This window comes from Artibeus jamaicensis, unplaced genomic scaffold (assembly GCF_021234435.1).
Source record: "Artibeus jamaicensis isolate MK-2021 breed Jamaican fruit bat unplaced genomic scaffold, CSHL_Jam_final scaffold_537, whole genome shotgun sequence".
Taxonomy (NCBI): domain Eukaryota; kingdom Metazoa; phylum Chordata; class Mammalia; order Chiroptera; family Phyllostomidae; genus Artibeus; species Artibeus jamaicensis.
This window is the reverse complement of record NW_026522047.1, coordinates 45,916,052-45,934,964: the sequence shown is the minus strand read 5'-3', so window position 1 is coordinate 45,934,964 and position 18,913 is coordinate 45,916,052. Positions and strand designations below refer to the sequence as shown.

The window sequence follows — 18,913 nt, the reverse complement described above, 5'->3', positions numbered from 1 at the left end:
TTTGAAATAACTACTTAGAGCTAAGCCCATAAAAGTCAGTGACTTCCCTCCCCAACCACCTTGTAAGTGATGGGTGCATGGTACCTGGCTCTCTGTCCCCTGCTCTCTAGGGACCTGGGACAGAGGACTGCCTCTCCCCTGGCTTAAGTCACCCCCTCCCATCTCCGCTCACTTCCCACATCTATAAATAAGAAATCCTGTGACTCTACTTCCTTTTGGGGAGTGTACCAATGACACTGCACCTTTTATCAAAAAGACCCTGGAGTTTTCACTGCCCCGAAGTGGAAGCTTGGACCGTAAGGGAACTACTTGCTGCCCCGTGTGACTGGCATGTGTCCCCTTGTGCAGCAGATATAGGAAACTGTGTGTATTCTTAATTTAATGCACCAACTCTTCTTCTCAACAGAGGAGGAAACAGACTTGGCTAAAATAATCCAGGCAATCACTGAGCAAACAAGCAAATTACGACAAAAAGTCCCAGAAGGAAGGGGTTTGGTATTAAAGCTGCTATATACAATGTTACCTAAAATGTCTAGGCTTTTTCTTTAAGTTTTCAATTTTACAGCCATAAAATGTATAATTTTTAACAAAAATATGACACAAAGAATCAGGAAAATAGAAATCATGCAGTGGGCGAAAAAGCAATTGAAAAATGACCCAACTCTTACAGAGAAACACCAGTAAAATTAACAGCTGGTGACTTGGGATAAAAAAAAAACAAAGGAGGAAGGGGGCATCAGAAGGTAGAGGACTAACATTTTCAAAGTGTACTGCAGAAAAAGCCATGTACCAGCAATCCTATACTCGCCAAAACCACCCTGTAAAAAGCGAAGGCGAAATCAAGACCTTCCCAGATGAACAAAAACTGAGAGACTTACATTGATAGCCCACTGCCTCCCCAAAATTACTGAGGTTATTGTTCAGGCTGAAAGCGAGGGACTCCTGATGGAAAATCCATATCCATGCAAACAAAAACATGTGTATGTGACTATGTGATTATGAAAGACACAATTAGTACGTTTTCTCCTTTCTTCTGTTAAAGAAATTGTATAGAATGGTACATTGTAACGTGCTGTAGGGACTACAACATGTGGGACTGTAATATGTGTGCCCTATGTTTGCCTTAAAAACACAAAGCGCATGGGTGGAAGCAAAGCTGTATTGAACTAAAGAAATGACTACAGATGGTTACGTGAGTGCAGGAATATATTATTGGGTTATATCATAAAAAGATACAATCTGCACTATAATAGCACAGATATTCCTAAGGGGAATAGAGCTACACAGATATAAACTTTCCAGGTATCACTGGAACTAAGCTAGTATACATCTAAGGCTCATTTGGATAAATTGAGTTATATGTTGGGCGGGGCAACCTTTAAAAGTGTTTATATAAAGTGAAAAATCATTTAAAAATCAAAATGCTACACTCGAAAATACTCACCTAATACCAAAGACAGCTATGGATTAGTAGAGAACTGAACATGTGAGAACTGTAGGAAAACTAAAATGGCAGGTGTAACTGCACCTATGCCACTAACAAAACACGTCTGACACGGAGGAGAGGCACGTGTCACCCTCTGTAACTCACCTGCCTGTAAGTGCCAGGCAAGCTGAGCAGGTGTCTAGAGCTAGTTAAGAGTCAAACATGAGAAATGAGGTCAACGTCTTTATCGAAGTTCACTCCTGAGGTTTGTTAACTAAATAAAGCCACATCTCATTTAAATGAATTTGAATGTTAATTGAAAACCCATGTCAAAATCACAAGCAATGTGTACTTATAATGACAAAGCCTCAATAGTATTTGAGTCCTGTTATTTCAGTGGGTTGGAGTGATCCAGGAAAGTGTGCCAGGGTGGTTCCCAAACTCTGATCAATTATTTTACTAAAGGTGTTTCTTTCACCCTGTTGTCTTATTTGTATTTTTGGTGGTGCCTTGCTGGTGTAGCCTACCCCCATGCAGCAAACCGTAAGCCCTTTTAGGGAACAGAACTCTCCCCGGCTGCTAATATAAACCAAAGCAAACTGGTCATCAGCTACCATGGCTGCGGGGAATTTTCCTTCAAGGAAACATCCGAAACATTAGCTGTCTGCTACACACATTTTGCGTGTTTTGGAGACACCTTGATTGGCACTAATGTTAGTGGAATGACAGCATGTGGGCCCCGATCAGTAGCCCTGACTTCCAATGAATGCGTGAGTGCTACTGGTCTGGAAACAGTACGACTGCATTGCGTGGGCCAGAATTTGAGGGAGGATGACCAAGATGCAATTCCTTTGACCCTAGAACAGTGTGTTTGAGCTGCGCATGCCCCCTTCTACTGGGTTTTCTGTCAGCTGACCTGCCTAGTTTCATTGACTGGCACAGATCAAACCCACATTGTTCAAGGATCAGTTGTGGTTGGAACCCACATACGCAAGTCAAGTTAAGTTATATGTGAATTTCAGATGCACTTTTATGTTTTAGAACCACCATGTGTCCAGAGATCCAAGTAATTTGATTAAAACTCAAAGGCAGCTTCTGGAATCATTATCACTTCAATCCTAGTTACGTGTGTAAGATGAGGTCGTGTGTAACTGCAGAGCGTGTTTTCTCAATTAAGGCAGGGCTTCACGGAAGGCCAGCTGTGCCTCGTGTCCTTCCTCCCCAGTACTTCAGTCCTTAACGAGGACCCCACATTAGAAGAACTGGGCAGGTAAAAATTAAGGTTCAGGAAGAGCTTAATATTCTTTTATTACATAAAAGTGAACATGCCATTAACTTTCTGTAAAATAGAACATATACATATAAGTATGTATATAATTATTTTAGGTATACTTCCGAGTTCTCATAAATGTGTGGTAATACTATCATCAAAAGATGGAAAATATTTTACCATGTCAAAAGACCACTTCCATTATGAGTTGCCACTCCAAAAAAAAAAGAAAAATGAAAAGATTAAATTTCTATGTCCTTTATAAAAACTTATAGTGACTACTTTTGTTTCCCACTCTTTCACAACACATGCTAGAAATAAACATACAAAAATAAAACCTGAAAATAGGAAAATGGGGTACGGGGTGTGCAGGGATGGCCAAAAAGACTCCCAGCCCCCTTCAAAACAAAGACATTGAAAATTTATCATATATCTTTTTGTGCTAAGTTACTGAAAATAATTCCCTCGTTCTACTGCTCACATTATTTGTTGGGCAGCTGCCCTAAACGCCCGCAGCTCTCTGTGGTGTTTCTAGTGGGGAATCGCAGGAGACCAAAGAACAAACTCGGGGTGGGCGTGAACAATGCAGATGAGCATAGGTGCCTCCCCAGTGGACGGGCTCCATAATGTGATGGGGTCCACTCTGTGTCCCTCAGTGCATACAGCAGCAAAGTGTAAATGACAAAATACTGTGCCATTTAAAAATTTAAAAGTAAGTGAAAATCTTCTCAAATGACATCAAACACAAAAAGACATCACAGGTTATCTGTGACCCAAATCATTAGCACATTTCAAGTCCCAGATAACAATGTCTAACACAAGTACATATTCTATAGATAGCTTAGCAATTTCAAAAATGAAGATAAATGATGTCTAGATGTGTTTCCTGTTAATCACAGAAATTCGGACTTTCTGCATTGCTGGGTTCTGCTTACGTCCACACCCAAGCAGTTCCTAAAAGTGTTTAAGACGTGTTATCTTCAAGTGGTCGATAATGACTTCCTCCCTCACTGAGGCTCCTATCGTCACGGCAGACGTATACACACTCGAGCCCCGGTACTGTCATCTCACATTGTTCTTTACATTCCCTCACAACTTTCATTTTCATCTTATAAACCAAAGCATTACCATTTGTTAGTCATCTCTCTTCCCCCCGCCAAAAAAAAATATAAGCACCAGGGCTGCAGGAACTTGTTTTATGTCCACATCCAAATCCTGCAGTGCCTTGATTATTTCTGCTAAATTGGGTATAATGACTCTGAGCACAAAGCAATGAGAAACGTTTAAACATTAGCACCAAGAATGCAGCCTCTCCCTCCAGAGAGTGAGCCTGGCAGCTGGGCTTGGGGAAGCCCTGGGGGTGAAGCTGCCAGAAAACCAATCTCTTCAAAACTTAAGGCACTCACAAAATTCTTGATACCTGTCTGGCAAAAGCTGTTGAATGCCCACCAATTCGGACCACTGCCAGGCTCCTTGATCACTGCTACTCTCAGACTCCAAAAACATCAAGGAAGTACTTGTCCCCTGCCATGAAACTTGAAGACACAAAGGACAATGTAGCAACTGCTGATACACTTGGAGAGCACATCAGCTGCCATTTCTGTCAAGAAAATAATAATTGCAAGTCATATAATCAGGCATCTTTGCATTTTGGCCAATGACCAAGGACTGCAAGGGAATTATTTTATGTTGTCCACGTCACTGTGTAGCTCACTCACCAGGGAGAAAAGGAATTAAGAATTCCTCTTTTATTCCTTGTCACCAAAAAAAACTGTTTGTCTCTTTAAAAAAATAGTCTCTAAGCAAAAAAGCCCTATTTTTACAAGTGCTCCTTCCTCCCTTGCTAGGTTTGTTCTCACAGTTAATCTAAACTCAGAGGCCTCAGCAGAGTCAGAAAGGTGATATTAAATATATTGTAAAGTATCCCAGAAAGTAAATTTCTATTTTTCACTGAGGTACTCTATGATAAATGATGTCTGATACACTGTAGAAAACACACCAATATTTACTAACTAGGAAGGACAAAGGCTGTGGCAGAGGCAGTGGGCCTGGCCCTCCTTGTAAGGCCAGTCTCATCCTGCTGATAAGAGAAATGTCACACACCTTCATCAAGGTGACCATGATATTCCAGAATATTTATAAGGGGACTTTGTATCCCTGTCTCCAAAGGTGGTAAAGGGTATGTTTCCAAATCAAAACAATGACCAACATTCCCCTCTTCTTACTAATATGACTGGAGCTTCTTGCAAATGAGCTTTAGCTCCACCGCATTGTTTTTGCTGCTAGAAAATGAGGATGACTGCTAATGGCAGAATGAGGTTCACCTCCTCACAGCAGTCAATTCAGAAAAAGGTCTGGCCTCCTCGAAAAGCAGTCAAATCATCTAACGCAAGCCTACATCCCATTAAAAGCCCCTTTAAATGCCCTGACATTGTTGTACCTCACAGTCCTTGATGCTTTGTGGTCATTCTTATTAGAATTCATTACACCTCTTTCTGCCGAGAGGTGTGAATCTGCAGGTCACAGGCAAAAAAAGAAAAAATAACCTGGGAAGACCATGATTTACATTTTTGGCATTAAGAGTAAGTCAGTTTTATGACAAAACTGTATCATGAAAAATTAAAATATAAAAATAGCCTGAGGAAAAAAAACCTGAAATTACATGCACATAATAATGTTGAATAACAATAATGGGTAATCATTAAATTTTAAAAATTGCAAAGTATACCTGAAAATTCATAATTATAATGAGACATTTTAACAAATACTCAGGAAGTAAAAAACAAAATACTTGTTAGTATTTTATATCTTAAAAAAGTTAATATTTCTATGAAGCAACTGTATTAGTTTGAAAAATATGCACAAGGGTTTAATCACAGTTACACACGACTGAAAATGTACTGAGAATGGATTCCATGAGCTACAAGCAACTGTAAACACCCACAGCCTCCCGATGGGAGGGAGGTGCGGACTGTCACATGGAGGCACCGGGTCAAGGCAGCCACCGCACACGCAGCAGAGAAACACTGTCCCACACTGCTTTCTGACGGCACCATTGCAGACAACATGGGCCATCAGGAAAACACACTCACCACCACTGATGACAGCATAAGGTGTCTCCTATACAAATTTATGCTGATATAACCCAGAGCAGAAGAAAATGAGAAAATACTCCCAAGCATAAAAGTCCGAATCAGTTTCCCAGTGGACACAGGAGGGATTGCAGGAAAATCCAAACTCTGATGATCTCTGACTTGCAATTTGTGAAGACATTTGTGAAAACCTACACCTAAAAAAATGGAAATCAAACTAAATGGTGGTGGCTACAAGGATACTCTTAACTGGAAGGGCAAAGAATTAAAAAAAAAAAAAAGAGGTAGAAGATGATGTCTTCAAACCCCCCACATACTTCTCCTTGTGTAGCGGCCATACAATCTGACTAATGACTTCTTCCCTTCTGCCTTCCAATCTCACACCGGGGGCGGGGAGTTATTAATAATTCCTAATATGGAACCATAAAGTTCCTAAAAAATCAAGTTTCCAACTCTATCCACACAGGTAATGTTTTCCACTCTATTTTTTTTATTATAGGTCTCTCTTCTTAAACAAAAATCTATTCACCAAATGCAAGTCACAAGAAAAAACATGAGCAAAGGCTCAAATATAAAAATAATGCTCATAAAACTAAAATCTTTCATAAACTTGACATACTTAAAAATTTCTCCCAAGTTTTTATTAGAATGGAAAATGAAAAAAAGTATCTAATACCTATCACACCACAAAAGGTGTTTTGTCAGTAAGAAAGTGAGAATATATATAATGGAAGAGAAATACCCAGAACTGTCACAAAACCAGTAGGAAAATCCCAACAAATACCAAACCGCCATTTTCCAATGGCCCCTTAACATGAAACAAACAAAACATCATAAAAATTTAAACCTAATTGCATATTAGAATTAAACTTGAATTCACCCATGGGTCTAACAGGCTTCAAAATGTAAAGAAGCAGTATTATTAACCAATGATGAAAACTTACTGCCTATTAAATTATGTAATTATTGAAAGACAAACTGTAAAATAACTTCACCTCAATATTCATTTCTAAAAGTAACTGATGCTTAAACACTAAGTTTGAAATGCACAGGTCCACTTTTATGCAGAACATAAAATGTGGACCTGCGCAGTTTCAAACTTGGGCTATTCAAGAGTCAACTGTATTTTTGATCTTCAGCTTGGTGTTCATTTATGCAGAAGGCTGGCTTGGGTTATGCACAAATTTTCAACTGTATGGAAAATAGCAGTTTGCCCTAACCCGCTTTTCAAGGATCTACTGTAGTAAAAATCCTATGTGCCATTATGAACTTAAACCTGGTGAATATAACTTATTATTTTAATGACAACTCTTTAATCTTGAAAGTTTTGTAGAAGAGCCCTGGCCAAATCTCTCAGGTGGTTAGAGCATCATCCTGATATACTAGGTTGTGGGTTCAATCCCCAGTCAGGGCACACAAACATGGAGCAACCAATGAAAGTATAAATAAATGGAACAAAATGATGTTTCTCTCTCTCTCTCCCTAGCTGTCTCTAAAATCAATTTTAAAAATAATTTTTTAACAATAAAGTTTTTAGAACACTGTAACTAAATTAATTTACGTCAATCCTTTTTATGTTTCCATTTTTTAAATTTATTTTCAGTGGTTTTACAAGGATGTGGGCTAACTAAAGTCTTCCCCACACTATTTGCATTCAAGAGGTTTTATCCAGTGAGTCCTTTTGTGCCTCCGGAAGGAATAGGGATGACTAAAGTCTTTCCCACATTCTTCACATTTGTATGGTTTTTCTGTAGTGTGTACTCTCAGCAGGTGTATTCGAAAAACTTTGTTACAAATGAAGGCTTTTCCACACTCCTTACATTCATAGGGTTTCTCTCCAGTGTGAGTCCTTTCATGTCTTTGTAAGGAGCTGTGATCTCTGTAGGCTTTTCCACACTGTTTACATTCATAGGGTTTCTCTCCAGTGTGAGTTCTTTCATGTCTTTGATACAAACTAAGGCAAGTGAATGCTTTCCCACATTCCTTACATTCATAAGGTGTATTTCCAGTGTGCATTTTCATGTGTCTTTGAATGGTGGTGAGACAAATGAAGGCCTTACCACAATGTTTACATTCATAGGGTTTCTCCCCCGTGTGAGTCCGCTCATGTGTTTGTAAGGAACGATAATATCTGAAGGCTTTTCCACACTCCTTACACTCATAGGGTTTCTCTGCAGTGTGGGTTCTTTCATGGATTCGAAGATTACTAGGAGTGCTGAATACTTTACTACACTTTTCACATTCATAGGGTTTCTCTCCAGTGTGAGATTTTTTGTGTATTTTTAAGAAACTGTTGCATCTGAATGCATTTCCACATTCCTTACATTCATAGGGCTTCTCTCCTGTGTGTATCCGTTCATGTATTTGTAAGGAACTATAATATCTCAAAGCCTTTCCACATTGCTTACATTCATAGGGTTTCTCTCCTGTGTGAGTCCTTTCATGTGTTTGTAAGGAACTGTAAAATCTGAAAGCTTTTCCACATTCCTTACATTCATAGGGTTTCTCTGCACTGTGAATTCTTTCATGTTTTCGAAGGCAACTGGGAGCACTGAATGCTTTATTACATTTTTTACACTCATATGGTTTCTCTCCAGTGTGAGACCTTTCATGTATTTGTAAGGAACTGTAATACCTGAAGGCTTTTCCACATTCCTTACATTCATAGGGTTTCTCTCCTGTGTGAGTCATTTCATGGGGCTGTAAGGAACTATATGACCTGAAGGCCTTTCCACACTCCTTACACTCATAGGGTTTCTCTTCAGTGTGAGTTCTCTCATGAATTTGAAGATGACTGGGATACCTGAATGCTTTACTACATTTTTTACATTCATAGGGTTTTTCTCCCGGATGATGTCTTTCATGTCTTTGAAAACTTTTATAATATCGGAAGGCTTTTCCACAGAGTTTACACTGATAGGGCTTCTCTCCATTGTGGGTTCTCTCACATGTCTGAAGAGAAGTTGAAGAACTAAAGGTTTGTGCACACACCTTACATCTGTAAGGAGCATCTGCAGTGTGTGTGATCTTGTGTCGTTCAGGACTTTTGAGCCACATGAGGGCTTTTCCACATTCCTCACATTTATGCAATTCTTCTCCATTGTGATGTCTTTCATGTTTTTCAAAAAACTGAGTGTAAGTGAAAACTTTCCCACATACAGTACATTTACATGGCTTCTCTCCATACTTCTGATACCCAGATGGCCTGTGACATGTGATGTCCCCATTATGGGATGACTGATGCATGAAGACTTCCCTCCACACACTGTATTCCCAGGGTTTTCCTCCAGGAAGAAGTTTCTTCAGACTGAGACTTGGAATAAGGCTGAAGTTTTGTCCACACTGGCTACCCTCCCTCCCTTTGCAGAGTCTCTCTACCACTGAACTCCTATAAAAAACAAGAAGCACATTATTAATTTCTTTGTTAATAATTTTATGTTTATTAGTAGAATATCTGAACTACCTTTTTATGATTTACTGCACAATACAGGTTTACTCTCTTGTCCAAATTATTGCACTGAATACAATAAAAGCTCTGGAAGACAACTTCAGCCTTGCTATTATCAAAACAGCAACTGTCATGTATACACTTCATTAATGCTATTTCCATGTAAACCATTTCACAAACACTGGACATCTGTGTCATATAGATATAAGTAATGTGGTAGAAAGGTTTTGAGAAGTAGTTAATTTGAAGCAGGAGTAGTTTGGGTTGATTCTTATAAAAATTTCATAGCACAACATGTTTCTCACCTGAGACACTGCTCTCTATTATGAGTGCGACTCACCTACATTTTCTCTCCTGGTTTTTGTACTGATCTTCAATGTCATAAGCTTCCCATTTTTTCCCTAAAATGCAGACCAAGATATATAATTCCAAAGTATTAGAAATTATAGAAAAATTATCAGATTCTGGTTCTATGATGAGCTGTTGACTATACCTAGTTTATTTACCAATGTCCTCTATTCCTACAAGTTAGCACACTATTGATAGGTAAGAAACATCTGTCCTTCAGATGGGGAAGTGAAGATAACCTGTCATCCTTACCTATGGAGGCCAGGTTCCTGAAGGTTTCCTGCATCACATCTCTATAGAGTTTCTTCTGCAAAGAATCCAGTAAAGCCCACTCCTCCAGACTGAAGTTCACAGCCACATCCTCAAATGTCACTGAATCCTAAAATACCACAAATATGTGTACAGTACAGTTTATAAGACAGATTAGCACTGGGCATCTAGACTCCATTTACGGTCAGGTTACATATGATTCTCTCATCTGAAAACATTTAATCTATGACTTGATCATCAAAAACTTACTCTCTGTCCACAATTACTTCCTTATAAATTTGACACCATCATGAACACATGGAAATTATGTACACATTTTTACTGTGATGACATTATATTACATGTATTTTCTCTACTGGCAGGATCAGAGCATGTTGGATTCTTTCTATTCAGAAAGAAGTGCTACAGAAATGAGAAAGATACTGGGGTGGGCAAAAGCAGGTTTACAGTTGTGAGTACATGGAACACAGAGTTCATAAAGCTATTGTGATAATAATAACCTGCATGTCTTTTTCCAAATAACTGTAAACCTACTTTTGCCCACTCCTGTATTATCATTTTTAAGATGATCCATTCTTTGCTAAAAAGTAGTTTTTAATCTTTTTTCTTTATTACTCACCATCTACATGATGCAAAGGGTTATGAAATCTGCACAAGGTTACAGTGAACACATACATACTGAATACAAGAAGCCCTTTGTTCTACTGCCATCAGCAAACATGAGTCCAGAAGGCCTCTGACAATGCCAGTTTTAGCATGGTCCAGGGAGCCACATCATCCTCATCTCCAGGCCATTAAAAGTCATCTGTCTGAATAGTATTTATACAGACCAGCACTGCTTTTTTCTTACAGAATATTGGTTATAGACTCAGCTCTTCCCTTCGTTCTATGTCCAATATGATTGCCTGGAAAGTTACGGTCTGGTGCCACTTATCTATGAAGATACATTCTGTGATATATATTGTTTGGATAATTTCATCTTTGTGGGAACACGTTGAGTGTACGAACCTAGATGGTATGGTCTACCAAACACCTGGACTATGTGATGCAGCAGATTGTTCCTAGGCTACAAACCTGTACAGCATGTTGTGGTACTGAATACTATAGGCAACTGTAACACAAAGGTATTATTTGTGTGCCTAGGCAATGCTTTTTCTTCTTCTGTCACTTCTAAACTCCCCTGTGGAGTAAAGGAGCATGACAGCTCCACCCCTGAGCATGGGATCCCTCAGCTGATGACAGCATGCACTATCAGCAGAGTGTGACGGGGTTTATTACATCCACAGTTGAGGTCTTGGGGGAATAAGGCAGGCCTCTCAGGAAAGGATAAGATTCTTTAAGAGAACAAGCAAAGGTGCATGCACTTGTTTTATAAGATTAGGCGATAGGCTGGGGTGAGAGCTCACTCACAAGAGCAGGAACTTGTGTAGATTCAATCTCTTGCTGCAGCAAAGGAGAAAGCCCTCAGGCTTTCCCATCACCTCCTACAGATGGTGCACAAGGGGAAGAGGAAAGGCAGGGCTTTAAAGCTGTCGGTAGTCAATGATGAAAGAGTGGGAGTTAGAGATTTCCAATGTCTGGCCTGGGACTGAAGTATCTTAGAAGCTGTTTTTTCTGACCTTACAATAAAAAAGCAAAAAAATTTGTACTCTTTTTAAGTCCATCAGATAATTTAAATCAGGACTCAGTGTCCCCAATATTGGAAAAATAAAATAAACACAATACTTTGAAATATGCCCCAAATATTATGTTAACATTAAGAAATATAACTAAAAAAATACATATCTCATTGAAGTCTAATGCAAAGAAAAAAGAATAAAAAGTCAGTCAACAATGTCCATGAACTCTAAGTACCCTCTTTAAACAGAAAACTTAAATCCATGTCATGGGAGTGCATGAAGGAAAAGAAAGACAGATAAGAAACAGAAGAAATCCATGATGTAACAATCAGTGAGACTGTCCTAAAAATAATAAGTAACACACTAAAAATGAAAAGCAACAAAAGTGTACAACCAATTATCTCATATTCAATGTAGACAAAAAGCAAAGACAGAAATAACATATTGAAACAAAGATTAGAATTAAATTACAGGTCTTATCAGAAATCATGCAAAAAAAAGAATATAAAATTTAAAGTTTTAAAAGAAAAACACTACTCTCCTGCGTCAATCAAAATTATCCTTCAAAACATAAAAAAAACTTTCTTAGACAAAAACAAGGAAATCTGTCATGACTACACATATTTTGAATGAAACATTAAAAAATTTAGTGGAAAAAATGTAAATGTTGAAGGTGGTAAATTAGAAAAGAAATAAATGGAGGTAAAATATCTTCTGTGTTTCTTACCATAATTTTATAACAGATGCCATTTTGTTTAAAATAACATAACCAACAATGTATCTGACAACTATATGCTGAGAAATATGTGCAATAAGTAACATTAGTATAAAAAAAAACATCAGGAGAGCTTTGAAGAGAGTGGTCTGAGGTACCTGCATAATCAGCAAAGCAGTACAGTGTGACTTGATGGAAGAGGTAAGTTGTAAACCTATCCTCAAAACTCAATGGCAAGCACCAAAAAAGTTTTAAAATATGTGTAATTGATTGCTAACACTGTAGAAAATAAAAGTATGAGGGAAAAAATGCTCAATTAAAGCCAAAGAAGGCATAAAAGGGAGGAAGACAAAAAAATAACTAAATAAGGACAATAAATAGAAACAGTGAAACTAGTCATCTGCACACACCCAGGCCCAGCAGAGGGAGCTACACGCTGTGGATTCTGACAGTTCCAAACAGGTTGCCTAGGGCCAGTCACAGGCAGGGTTCCACTTAGGGCTGCACCAGAGTCTTACAGATCTACCTAATACATAGAAACAAACACAAAGAGGCAGCCAAAATGAGAAAAAAAGAAACAGTCCCCAAAGAATGACCAAGAGGACTTTCCAGAAGAAGAACTAGATGAAATGGAGGCAAGCACTCCATCAGACAGTTTAATCATTATAAAAATACTTAACAGCATGAAAAAAAGACACAGGAACCATAAAAAAGGACCAGTCAGAAATAAAGAACACAATATCTGAAATAAAATAATACACTGGAGGAATAAACGGTAGGTTAGAAAAAGAAGAGGATCAAATCAGTGATTTGGAAGACAAAGTAGAAAAAAAAAACCATGCAGAGAAGCAAAACAGAAAAAACAATTTAAAATATGAGGAGAGTTTAAGAAACCTCTGGGACAACTTGAAGTGTAACAACATCCACATCATGGGACTACCAGCAGAAGAGAGTGAGAAAGGGACCGAGAACCCATCTGAAGAAATAATGACTAAAAAGTTCCATAATCTGGTGAAGGAAAAAGACACACAAGTCCAGGAAGCTCAGAGAGTCCCAAAAAAGTTGGAACCAAAGAGGCCTACTCCCATACACATCATAATTAAAGTGGCAAAGTTTAAAAACAAGGAAAGAATCCTAAAAGCTGCAAGAGAAAAGCAGGAAGTTACCTACAAGGGAGCACCAATTAGACTGTCATCTGATTTCTCAACAGAAATATTTCAGGCCAGAAGCAAATGGAATTAAATATTCAAGAGATGAAAAGCAAGAAGGACTTACAACCAAGGCTACTTTACCCAGCAAGTCTATCATTTAAACTTTAAGAGGAAATTAAATAAAAAGCATCCCAGACAAGAAAAAGCTAAAGGAGTGTGTTAACACAAAAACAGTACTGAAACAAATGTTAAAGAATTTGCTTTAAGAAGGAAAAAAAGAGAGGAAAACAGTCTAACAATAAAATGGCACTAAATATGCATCTATCAATAATCACTTTAAATGTAAGTGGTTTAAATGTTCCAACCAAAAGACACTGGGTAGCTGAATGGGTAAGAAAACAAAACCCATATATATGCTGTGTCCAAGAGACCTACCCGAGATCGAAAGATATACCGTATTTTTAGGACTATAAGACGCACCGGACCATAAGATGCCCTTAAGTTTTAGGGGAGAAAAATAGGAAAAAATTTTTGAAGCAAAAAATGTGGTAAAATATTTAATGACACAAATAACATAATATTTCACCAATGTAAATGTAAACTACATGTACTAGCCAGGTAAGCTATGTTCAGACTATAAGACACACACCCCCTTTCCTCCAAAATTTGGGGGAAAAGTGCATCTTATAGTCCAAAAAATATAGTACACAGAAGAATAAAGGATGGAAAACCTATCTGAGGAAATAATGGCCAAGAACATCCCTAACCTGGTGAAGGAAACAGACATCCAAGTCAGAAAGCACATAGGGTTCCAAACAAGATGAACTCAAAGAAACCCCACAACTCTTTTCATTAAAATGCCAAAAGATAAAGAAATAATCTTAAAAGTAACAAGAGAAAAACAGTTATGTACAAGGGTGCTCCCATAAGACTGAGTTGATTTTTCAACAAAAACTTTGGAGGCCAGAAGAGAATGGTATAATATAATCAAAGTAAATAAAAGGGAAACCTACAACAAACAATATTCTACCCAGCAAGACTGTCATTCAGATGAAAAGAAATACAATTTCCCAGACAAGCAAAAACCAATGGAGTTCATCACCACTAAATCAGCATCAAAGGAAATACTAAATAGACTTCTGTAAGCAAAAAATAAAAGGACAGACCTAAAAATAAGATTTTAAAAACTCAATGGTAAAGGGAAGCATTTAGTAAAAGTGGTAAATCAACTTATTATAAAGCTAGTATGAGGACTTCGGGCCAAGATGGAGGCATAGGTGGAAACACTGTACCTCCTCGCACAACCAAGTTTAAAGACAACAAAGTTTCAGTGACAAAAATGCAACCAAAACACAGAAAATTGAACTGTACAGAAGTCCAACAACCATTCAGCCAGACCGGTAAGAGGGGCAGAGTCAGCGGCTGGTGGAGCGGGGTCCCGCAGGAAAAAGCGCGGACTAACCCAGGCGCACAGGCAGTGGTTGGCAGATCCCAGGTGTGGGGTGGCAACGGGCGGACCCAGTGAGGGCACAAGGCAGCTGGCTGACCAAGGTCACACATTTGCACGCAGACAAACCAAGTAAAGGAGCAAGCAGTGAGACAGAGAGCACAAACAAGGGCCCCAGCAACGGGAATTAAAGTCTAAAAGCACCAACTGGAAAAACTTTCGGGTTGAGGTGCCAGGAGAAGCTCCCAGGCTCACAGAGAGTTTGTTGGAGAGACCCACAGGGTCCTGGAGGGTGCACAGGCCCACACACCCAGGAGCCAACACCAGGGGGGCCCCATTTGCTTGCAGGAAGCAGCAGAGGGGACCAAAATCTGAGAACAGCATAAGCACAATTTTCCCTCTCTGACCCCATCCCCACATAGAGCATCACAACCCAGCGACTGGGTTGCCCCACCCTGGTGAACACCTAAGGCTCCGCCTCTCATATGTAACAGGTGCCAACAGACTAAAACATTATGGCTCAAGAAGAACAGCTCAAAGCCCCAGAGCCAATACTTCTAAGTGACCAAGAGATAGCCAGTCTATCAGATGCACAGTTCAAAACACTGGTCATCAGGATGCTCACATAATTGGTTGATTTTAGTTACAAATTAGAGGAATAAATGAAAGCTAAACTAAATGAAATGAAGGGAAATGCACAGGGATTCAATAGTGATGAAAAGGAAACTGGGTCTCAAATTAATGGAGTGGACCAGAAGGAAGAAAAAAATGACCAAACAGAAAAGAATGAAGAAACAAGAACTCAAAAAAATGAGGAGAGGCTTAGGAACCTCCAGGACATCTTTAAACGCTCCAACATCCGAATTATAGGGGTACCAGAAGGGGGAAAGGAACAGCCACCAGTGGAAAACTTATTTGAACAAATAATAAAGGAGAACTTCCCCAATCTGGCAAAGGAAATAGGCTTCCAGGAAATCCAGGAAGCTCAGAGAGTCCCAAAGTAGGTAGACTCAAGAAGGAACACACCAAGGCACATCATAATTACATTAGTCAAGATTAAAATGAAGGAGAGAATCCTAGAAGCAGCAAGAGCTAAGGGGACAGTCACCTACAAAAGAGTTCCCATCAGACTGTCAGCAGATTTCTCAAAAGAGACCTTACAGGCAAGAAGGGGCTGGCAAGAGGTATTTCAAGTCATGAAATCCAAAGACATACAACCAAGATTGCTCTATCCAGCAAAACTTTCATTTAGAATGGAAGGACAGATAAAGTGCTTCTCAGATAAGATCAAATTCAAGGAGTTCATCATCACCAAACCCTTATTATATGAAATGTTAAAGGGACTTATCTAAGAAAAGGAAGTTAAAAAAACATGAACAGTGAAAGGACAGCAAACTCACAGTTATTAACAACCACACCTAAAACAAAAGCAAACTAAAAGGACAGCTAGAACAGGAGTGGAAACATAGAAATGCAAATCTCAAGGAGGGTTAATCACTATGCTTAATCGTTATTGTAAATTAATTTTTAATTTTCTATACAGAACACCACTCTAAGATGTAATCATTTAAACACTAAAAAATATAAAATTGCGGACCATCAAAAATTCCCAAATCCCCTCTGATAAAAAGAAAAGAACAAGGGACATTATAATAGTTTGAATAACATTATATATAATACAATGTAGTACATTAGGATTTGCAATAAATCCCTGAAATAAACTAGAACATTCAAAGATGTCCATAAATTTTAAGTTTTCTTATATCAATGAAAATAAAAATTGAACCGCTTTTTTCCTCACATCCATTAAAACAGAAATTCATTTGCCTAAGGAATAGTATAGACTTTTCAAGGTCAAAGTTCTCTAGAGTCATGGACATACAAAAACTGACCTAAAAAATGGAAAAATCACCTGAGAACTTAAAAACACCCATCTCACATCCTCAGATTCTCTTCCATAATTAAACCTAATTCTATTTGGTTCCCTGAGTTTCTTGCCTTATTCACACAGTATCTCCCAAATTATATTTTAAAAGCCTAGGTGCTAATGGCAACTAGAATCAAAGGGCTGCAATATTTAAAGAAGCAAGGAATCCGGCGAAATGAAACAGCAATACTGGAATCAAGACAGATAAGCAGCCTTCTTCCCTATAGTTCAGAAGGAAACGCACACTCAGAAAGTTGAGTATGTTTTCACTAAGGGTTTAGACACCCCCTGTTGAGGTTAAAACCCGGGAGTGGGTCAGTCCCAGGTGAAGGAGGGAAGGGACACCAGAGCAGCTCAGGAGTGAACTGTGGGAGCTCTTACAGCACAGGTGGCAAACACAAGGCCTGTGGGCCTAATCCGGCCCTCCACCTTATATCACGCCCGGAACCTCCTTGTTTCTACCCGGGCCACTTAACTGCTGAAGAGTAGTTACATTTATACAGTCCTAAAATTACATTCAGCCCTTTGAAGGCAACTGCAAGGCTGATGTGGCCCCCTGTTCTACAGTCTCCTCTCCTGTAGGCATGGAAGCGCTCCCTTCCCCAGGCTTTCATTCTTGCAAGTGAGAGAACTCTCAGCCTGATCCAGCTTAACTTCTGACCCAAATGAAGTCCCCAACTCATAAACCCTTTCTGAAGGAGACAAAAACACCTGACCTTCACAGACTTGCTCAATGCACACAAATTATACTCTGAATGCAAACCTCAACATGAAACCTAGAAATGTCTAGGCCCGAACAACCACAACCACAGAAAGGAGGGTATCCACACCCACCTCCACCCAAGAGCCTTCACTGCTCCTCCACTTCCAGGGCCAGGAAGTTTTTCTCATGAATCTACTCCGGCAATTCTGCTCGGCAAGGCTAAGCCCTGGAATTGGATTTTAAAACACTCCCAAATCAAACAAATCTCAGAAACTTACTACACATGCTCAGGAAGAGTGAGAGAAAAATTCTAGAAATGGAATGTCATTCTGGAATTTTTTTCTTCTGAATTCTCTTTTTGTGTGTTTGGAGGTCTTTTATGTGTCTTTAAGTTCTATTGAAAACATTAAAAACTGAGTAAGTAAGTCAACAAATGTTTTCAAGGCAACAGACCCAGGGAAGGGGCGGTGCTGACAGGAGAGACCAGAAAAGTTTCCAAAGAGGAACCTCCACCCAAAGAACTTCCAGTAGGACGTCTGTGCCCAGGAAAGATCCTGAGGGCGAGGAACGGATTTCATGTGTCTTCCAGGTGGTTACCATCGCCTTCCCTCTCAAACAAAACATCCATTCAAACGTCAATCTCTAAATAAAGGCATTCCATTGTTCCATACAAAAATTAGGTAAGCAATTAAAATACTGAGGCTGTTTGAAACGCACCCTGGAGAACAAATAGTTGATAATGATGCTGTAACTCAGGGACGGAAGGGTGGCTCTGGGAGCCCGAGAACCGACCTGGAAATGTGAGGACTGCCAGTTTGGGTAAGGGGCAATCTGGGGGAATGAGGTCGTGGATTTGAGACCCTGCCTCCCAAACATTTAGAAAACTCATAAAAAGACGGCTCCCCCTGGGGCGAAAGAAGGGACTGCGGACCCTGTGGACCACAGCTCCTCCCACACACAAACCCCGCAGACCCGGTCGGGATTTCACCAGGTGATCCTTCCCGTGGCCACCGCACCATCTGGGGAGACGCGGGGCTGTGAGCGCACAGCTGCCCAAGAGGCTGCGGAGGCGAAGTCGCCGCGCAGTGACTGCACGGAACCTCCACGTCACGGTTCCCGGCCCAGCCTCCTCGCTGTGTGGCTGGTGGGAGCTGAGGCCCAGCGGAGCCCCGAGCGGATTCGGTCCACAGACTCCAGACCAGACCAAGGGTGGGCCGGTCCTACCACAGCCGGTTCCAGCCGGCTCCAGCCAGTTCCAAGCAGGCTCTCCACCCGGTCTCCGCATCCGGCCGCACACTCACCATTTCTAGGTTTCCTGGGTTTACCTGAGTCCCGCCCACACGTCCAATACCCGTGCAGATCACAGTGCCTGCAGAGCCCACATCAGTTAACCAGAGACCGTTAAGTAAAAGCGATGTGTATTCCCGAGCCAGCGCTGAAGGCAGTGGGGAAGTCCACGCCCATGCGGTGCCTCGCCCCACCCACCTGCCTCAGCGG

At 40.0% G+C, this 18,913-nt stretch overlaps 1 protein-coding gene across 1 annotated transcript; it reads right to left on the bottom strand.

Annotated features, from left to right (window-relative positions):
* Positions 1–6,917: 6,917 nt before the first annotated feature.
* On the bottom strand, positions 6,918–18,702 carry LOC119038857 (zinc finger protein 791-like). Its single transcript, XM_053658607.1, has 4 exons — positions 18,405–18,702; positions 9,837–9,963; positions 9,577–9,637; positions 6,918–9,176 (listed from the first exon to the last, which is right to left on the bottom strand). The coding sequence occupies exons 1-4, from the start codon at positions 18,699–18,701 to the stop codon at positions 7,433–7,435; spliced, it is 2,229 nt and encodes a 742-aa protein (XP_053514582.1). The 5' UTR covers position 18,702; the 3' UTR covers positions 6,918–7,432.
* Positions 18,703–18,913: the final 211 nt, after the last annotated feature.